At 36.5% G+C, this 8,253-nt stretch overlaps 1 protein-coding gene across 1 annotated transcript; it reads right to left on the bottom strand.

Moving 5' to 3' along the window:
• Positions 1–2,853: 2,853 nt before the first annotated feature.
• Positions 2,854–3,876, bottom strand: LOC141648777 (uncharacterized). The gene has a single exon (XM_074457493.1). It carries the CDS (start codon positions 3,874–3,876, stop codon positions 2,854–2,856), a length of 1,023 nt encoding a protein of 340 aa, XP_074313594.1.
• Between the last annotated feature and the right edge of the window lie 4,377 nt (positions 3,877–8,253).

The raw sequence follows: 8,253 nt of genomic DNA, 5'->3' as shown, positions 1-8,253 counted from the left end.
CTGGATGGAAGGAATTTTTGGGTGCCATAGATGGTGACGTGAGGTCTGAGAGTTGACGAGAGGTCGGAGAGAAGAAGGTCGATTATGGCAGATCGACGGTGCTAGGGAGAAGCGGAAGCGATTTAGGTTATCGTACCCTAGGAAGCTGATACCATGAAGGAAGTTATTGCTTGATTATATTCAACGTAATAAGTTAGCTTAAATACAAACTAAGAATGCTAGGATAAGGAAACTAATCTCCTAAAATTATGCCATAATATACTACAAAATAGGTAGTAAATAACTACCGTATTTACATATATTCTATCAACACGGTCTGGCACCGAGTAAACCCGTCTCAGAGATGATATCAAGGGCATACTTGCGTTGACTCAAATAAATTCCCTTGCGACTTCGAGAGACCTCAAGACCCAAAAAATATTTTAGTGGTCCAAGATCCTTCATATGAAAACAGTGACCCAAATATGTTTTGAAAGTATCAATGGCAGACGAATCATTACCCGCGATGACAAGGTCATCGACATAAATGAGAACAAAAAGACGCACCTCATTACGGGAATAAGAAAATAGGGAATAATCAGAATATGACTAAAGGAACCCATAATCACGAAGGGCGTGAGCTAGTTTAGCAAATCAGCAACGAGGAGCTTGTCGAAGACCATACAAAGATTTTTTTAATCGACAAACTTTTCCTTCTTTTCCTTGGCTGAAACCAGGAGGCAGCCTCATGTAAACTTCTTCTTGCAAATCTCCATGAAGAAAGGCATTATGAACATCCATTTGATGTAATTCCCAATTTTTGATAGCGGCAACGGCAAGAAAGGCCTGAATAGTACCCATTTTTACAACAGGAGCAAAAGTTTCTTGGTAATCTAAGCCTTCAACTTGATGGTTACCAAACACAACAAGGCGGGCTTTATATCTTTCAATGGAGCCATCTGATTTGTACTTAATGCGATACACCCAACGACATCCGAGAGCTTTTTTATGAGGCGGAAGGTCAGTGAGCTCCCACGTTTTATTACGTTCAAGAGCATCAATTTCATTACGCATTGCAGTACGCCAAACCGCATCGCGAAAGGCTTCTTTGAAGGAAGGTGGTTCAACATGGGAAGTAATGGCTGCAAGGAAGTGACGTTGCTTTTCCGAAAATTTATTACAATTAACATAATTTGCAAGGGAATAAGGCGTATCTGAAGAAGACGGAGGCGAAGTTGGTGAGTTAGGTTGCGAGGATGGACGTTGGGTAGTTTCAAGAACATAGCCGCTTAGACGAGAATTAGGAAATTTAAGACGGTGGCCACGACCCAAAGCAGCAGTGTTCGTGGTCCCCCGGCTAGCAGCGTCCTCCATAGAGCCAGAGACACTCGCACCCGTATCCATACCGTCAACATGTATATCATTGGTACCCGTGTCAATTGTGGGACCGTGAGCAACCGTCGGTCCAGTGGGACCAGGAACAATGACGTCATTAGTGTTGATGAGGGTATCATTGTCACCGTTAAATGGAATAAGTGGAGCGGGTGGATCAGAAGGCAAAGTCGGTATGTAAGGGAAGATGTGCTCATGAAAGACTACGTCACGGGAAACAAAGAATGTTTGCGTCTCAAGATCATATAATTTCCAACCCTTTTTATTGTGAGGATAACCAACAAAGATGCATTTACGACCGCGTTTAGCGAATTTGTCGTCATTTGTATTTTGGTTGTGAGCAAAACACAAACACCCAAAGACACGTAAATTTGTAAAGGATGGGGATTTGCCAAATAGAACTTCATAGGGTGTTCGGTTATTGAGTAAAACAGATGGGGTTCGATTGATTAAAAAAACAGCGGTAAGAACACACTCACCCCAAAAATCACGAGGCAAATTAGCTTGAAACCGAAGTGCTCGTGCAACGTTCAAGATATACGATGTTTGCGTTCGACCCGCCCATTTTGTTGGGGCATGCCGACGCATGACGTTTGAAACAAAATACCTAGTCGTAGAAAATGACCCTCCATACAATTAAATTCAGTGCCGTTATCACTGCGGACAAACTTGACAGTTTTTGAGAATTGGGTGGAGATCATATTTAGAAAATTCAAGAACATGTCCGTGACTTCAGTCTTATCCGTCAATAAATAAACCCAAGTAGCACGAGAAAATCATCAACAAGAGTCAAGAAATAATTTGCCCCGGAGGAAGAAGGAAGACGATATGATCCCCATAAATCACAATGAATTAATTCAAACAAATCGGAAGCTCTTTTATCATTTAATTGAAAACTTGAACGAGTTTGTTTCGCAAAATGACAAGCATCGCAGACAATGTCTTTATTGAATTTAAACTGACTAGCAAAAGGGATGGCTTTGACCATTTTATTGGAAGGGTGTCCCAAACGCCTATGCCAAAGAGAAAGAGGATCCGTATTGACGTGATGAACCTGGATGCAAGGCTCGGCATTGATCCAATAAAGTCCATCCCGCAGCTCACCAACTCCAATCGTCTTCTTCAAGGAATGGTGCTGAATAAGACAAGAATTTTTAGCAAATTCAAAAACATAATCACGAACGGATGTAAGCTGTGAGACGGATATTAAATTACAGGTGAGGCTCGGAATAATAACACATTATGTAAAATAAGAGAAGAATTAATAAAAACCGAACCCACAAGAGTGGACTCAACACGATGTCCGTTGGGAAGACTAATAGAACGTGGAGGGATCGCGGTCTGGTCAAGTAAGCAAGATAAGGTACCGGTGACATGATTGGAGGCACCAGTGTCGAGTATCCAAGAGTACATACCACTGAGGTTGTCATGAGTAGAAGCAGAGGAAGAAATCATATTGGCCTGGACTGTGTTGTCCGCGGATTAAGACCCACGGCCTGCACTACTGCTGCTAACACCAGACCCGGAAGGGGAAGGTCCAGACCGAGAGCCTCCTTTACCACGACCATTAAATTTAGCACGACGAAAAGCACGATAATCAGCAACATTCCGAGGCCTGTCACCCCACCACTCAGGAAAACGATTAGTTTTGAAGAAACAATTGGTAAGTTCATGACCCCGAGTTTCACAATGAGAAAAAAACAATTGGCGGCGCTCATCCCGCTCCTTGTCACGTAAATTACGCCAGTCAAGAGGAGAAGGCGTAGCAAAGGCATGTATGTCAGAAACATCAGGAGCGGCCTCGACAGGAGCACGAAGACGCTCCTCTTGCAAAACAGCATGATAGGCACGGCTTAAAGTAGGTAAAGGATCCAATTGAAATTGTTGAGAGCGGATGTTAGCGTATAACGTTGCATCCAATCCCATAAAAAAATGATGTAATCGTTCATTATCTAGACATTTGACAGCAGAAGACCCGATACCGCACTCACAATTTCCACATTTAAAAGCAAATGGCGGCTCAAGTACAACAAGAGAATCCCAAATAGCTTTCAATTTGCCATAATAAGTAGTAACATCCATACTTTTGGTTTGTTTGCAGTTATGGAGTTGCGTCTTCAAGGCGTGTATTTTCGTGCCATCAACAACTTGAAACTGCGACTCCAATTCAGACCAGAGAACAGAAGCATCATCGACGTAAGAGATAGTGTCAAGGAGCGTAGGATCGATAGTATTGCGAATCCATTGTACCAAAGTACATTGGACGACCTCCCAATTGGCGAGGCCAAAAGCATCAGTTGGCTTAGGAATTGTGCCATTAATAAAACCGTATTTGCGTCGAGATTTAAGGGAGAACGTCATTGAATTTTTCCAATCCTCCCAATTATCACGACGGAGGATTACGTTCGAAATTTTAGCATTTGGGACATCATGAGGTCCAATATAAAATGGGTTTGTATAATCAATTTGTGGGGGAACGAGTGGCTGTTCTTCATCACCAGCCATGGCGGAAGCTCGGAGTATTTGGAAAAGAAAGACTATTTTTTTTTTTTAAGAAAGAAGCAAGTTAAGAACCCGGATCTTCTGATACCATGATAAACTAATAATAGGAAATGTTTTGTATATATGATTGGAATGTTTTTCTGAATTGCAAAGCAAGAGACTTGTGGTATTTATACAACACAATCATCATACCAACAGTCTAAAAATTGAATGTAATCAAATTCCCAAGACTAATTGTTCATAGAACCGTAAATGGCACATAAAATGACGGAAATTGGTTCATTGTACCACAATTTCCGGAACAGACTTGCTGAAGAGCTAATTGTGGTTCATTTGTTGATTTCTTTTTCTCGCCAGATAGATCAAAATTGCCATATGAATCCGTATTATTATTATTGCTAGTAACTAGTAAATTTACCTTCCCCATCTGCTCTTCCAAAGGTTGAACTAATGCATTATCCAAACCAAACAAATTTGCCTCAGCATCCTGGTTAATTTTTCTGTCTTCTGACAGTACACATCTGACGAGTTCAGATTCGTCAATAATCTTCCTCCTCTTTTTGACATGACTAGAGTTAAATGATAAAACTATGATCTCCTTCCATCTACCCAACCTTCATCTTCTTCGTTCCCATCACTGCCTTCCTTCATCCTACCCAGATCTTCACCTCCAATGACCACTAATGTCTAACTTCTTCATATATTAATTTTAATCAACCACTTATTAATCACTAATAAGTTACATTATTTCATTAATTATTCTTCATTTCTGGGTTTCCAAGATCTTCATCATCCAAGTATAATTCTTTTTTTAATCCTTTATTTTAATTCTTTTTCTAATCCTTTTTAATAATCGATCTGTTAATATTTTAGTCCCAAATCAATCCATCTTTCCCCAATATACCATATTATCCCCTTCCAAATAATTCCCAAACAAAATCAAAAATAAATCATATCCTCAAATCTTGAATCAAAAATAAACTATGAGAGATAGGTCTTCTCATAATAATCCCAACTTGAGTTAATCTCATAATAAACCGTACAATTGATCTCATCTTCTCATACTACACCTAAGTAACTGGCTACCTGCTCATAAGGTCACGTGTTTTCCAAAAAAGAAAAAAAAAATCTAAAATCAATACAAAAATATTAACAGTAACTTCGTCCCCTTCATCTTCTAATACCAGTTTACCCCCAATCCTCCATTACTAAACACATTGCGTTTCCTGCCTCCACCATCTTCATCCACTATCACCCCCTCAACAATCCCCTCAACCGTAACGGAGATCACACACCATCACGATTTCCTTGGAAACCATCAAGGGCATCAACCTCTACTGCGTTTCCCCGACAGATGAACAATCACCACCTCCTTCCATCTGCCCTATCGCCTTCTTCGACCTTCTTACCCAGAAGCAAATAATTTTTCATTGATCTCAAAACCCAGATCTACTAGGAGAGACATATAATTATTTAAATTTGTCTCGAGCACTGAGTTCTCCGGCATTATACACCTCAAATGCTGGTCATCGGTACTTACGAAATGGTGGTTGGTGCGATAATGAAAGTGGTGGGTTTGATTGTGTACTTGTGGGTCGTTGGACTGTACTGGGTTTCGGTGGCAAAGTGGTCCGACAAGTAGTTTGGGTGGTTAGGCGATGTGGTAGGAGTGTGGCGGTGGTGCGACGTCGATATCAGTGTCTAAATTTGTATGGCGGTGGGACGATGTTTGATGGAGGTAGTGGGGATGAATTGTTTTTGAGCTATTCGCATCGCATTTTTATTAATAACTAGGTAGTATCCCCCACTTCGCGTGGTCTGTTTTAAAATTTTATTATTATAATTGAAGAAAAATAACATAATTTATATATGACCTTTAATATTTTTAACTATAAATAAAAATAAATCAATTTTTCTCAAATTTAATTTTTTAGGTTTAACTTCAATGTTTTAAAATAAAGTACATACCGTTTTAATTAAAACTAATAAGTGATAATTAAATATGAATGATCAATGTTTATAAATTATTTTATGACTGATCAAATATCATATTAATTAAAATAAAATTTATTCGAATATTTTTATTGTATCTTACACGTGTTATGTGTGAAACATATCTATAAGAATTGCACCTTTTGTATTTTTAAACAACTATATATAAATGATGTTTAAGAGTTTACCTGTAAATAAAATAGGTTAAACTTTCTTAAATAATATTTTTTGAGGTTTAACTTCAAAGTATTTAGAAGATGACATATAAAATATTTAACTAAAAGTAATATTTAGCTAGTCATGATTAATATTTATACTCGACGTATACATATTTTAATTGAATATATTAAAGAAAAATATAACGCTTTTTCTACTTTTTCATGTCGTTTATAATACTATATTATTTTATAATCATTACTTTTGTTTTGATTATTAAATGCACTCGCGATCACTGTGTACATACATAATCGTTATCACACTATTTAAACCTATCAAAATCTCACATATATTCAGTTTTTCGCAACATATTTTTTTCATTCCCACTTAAAAACTTATGTTTTAGTAGTTTTTTTAAGTTATGTTTTTAAGAAATACAATGACTCTTCCAAATATATTTTTCTTAAGATTTAATAGTTTAAGTTTTATAACTTTCTCAAAATATTTTTTTACGTAAACATAAAACATTATGAGACACTCACTTTAATCATCTCTACAAATAAAAATATTACAATAAATATAATAAAAATTATACTCAATTTGAAGCATTTTTCGCAATGAACATAATTATTCACGTTTTAGAATTTATATCAAAATAATTTTTTAATAAATTTAATATCAAATCACCATAATTATTTAATTTAATTTTATGATAAAATTTATTATATTATAATATATTTTCCTGAGATTTATACAGCATTTATTATGTTTAGGTTTAATGTTCAGCTGTAATTAATACTTGTATTTAATACTTTGGTTGACACGTGACACATCCACAGAGTTTCAACCCGATTATATATATATATATATATATATATATATATATATATATATATATATATATATATATATATATATATATATATAAATTGAATCATGTGAGGCACCCTTCTTAGGGTGAGGCAGCTGTACCAATCCTAAACCGTCGCATCTAACTCACCAGATGATGCCACGTGTCCCAATATAATTCTAACCAACACACATTTTCCCTCAGCCTTAATCATTTACTTCGTTCATTTACTCCGTCCTCTATCTCTCTCTTCAACTCGTCTTCATCATCTTCATCTCGTCACTTGCCATTAACGCTTAGCTACCGACCGCCATTACTACCGAGCTCCTGACCGCCATTACTACCGAGCTTTCGACCGCCATTATCCTGCTCAACTTAGGTACTTTCGATTCAATAGGTTTCCTTTCAATTAATCTGTAATTTTCATTTCGTCTTCTTTGATTCATCTCCTTTTCGCCATTATCACAGTCCTTTCAATACTAATTACTTTGTTTTCATGCAGGTTGTAATCATCATTGATCATAATCAAGCAGAGTCGATTTAGGTACTTTTGATTCAATAGTATTCATTTCAATTCATCCGTAATTTTCATTTCGTCTTCTCTGATTCATGTCCTTTTCGCCATTATAACAGTCCTTTCAATACTAATTACTTTGTTTTCATGCAGGTTGTAATCGTCATTGATCATAATCAAGCACAGTCGATTTAGGTACTTTTGATTCAATAGTATTCATTTCAATTCATCCGTTATTTTTATCCCGTCTTCTCCAATTCATCTCGTTTTCGCCATTATCACTGTACTTTCATTCCGTATTTTTCATTCTAATGATATCTTTTCCGAATGAAATCATGTACGACCAAGTAACAACATTTATTTGACACTAATACCAGATAGTAGATAATCTAGATAGTCTCGCGTGAAGTGCATTTTCGTTACGAACTCTGTCAAGCTCATGTTCTTTTTCAAGAAAATTTAACTTGGTTATGCTTCAAGTAATCAAGATTTGTTTTCTTAATGTCAATGACATGAACAGATATATGAAGCTTAAATCAACAATCAATCGCCTTATTTCATTCGTTACATTCAAGCTCAACTAGTTTCATTACTTATTAAATTGTGAATCCTAGAGCTTAATTTGTGAATCCTACACCTTAATGTTTTAAATTCTTAATTCGTGAATCCTACCGTTTATTTTGTGAAACTTGGACCTGTTTTAGTGAAACTTGGAGTTTAATTGGTGAAACTAGAAGGTGTTTTGGTGAAACTTGAACTTAATTTTGTGCAATTGTTTACTTACAAATTTTGTGAATCCTACAGCTTAATTAATTTGTGAATCCTAGAGCTTAATTTGTGAATCCTACACCTTAATGTTTTAAATTCT

This window comes from Silene latifolia, chromosome 3 (assembly GCF_048544455.1).
Source record: "Silene latifolia isolate original U9 population chromosome 3, ASM4854445v1, whole genome shotgun sequence".
Lineage (NCBI taxonomy): Eukaryota > Viridiplantae > Streptophyta > Magnoliopsida > Caryophyllales > Caryophyllaceae > Silene > Silene latifolia.
The sequence above is the reverse complement of the archived record's forward strand: the minus strand, read 5'-3'. Positions and strand labels throughout refer to the sequence as shown.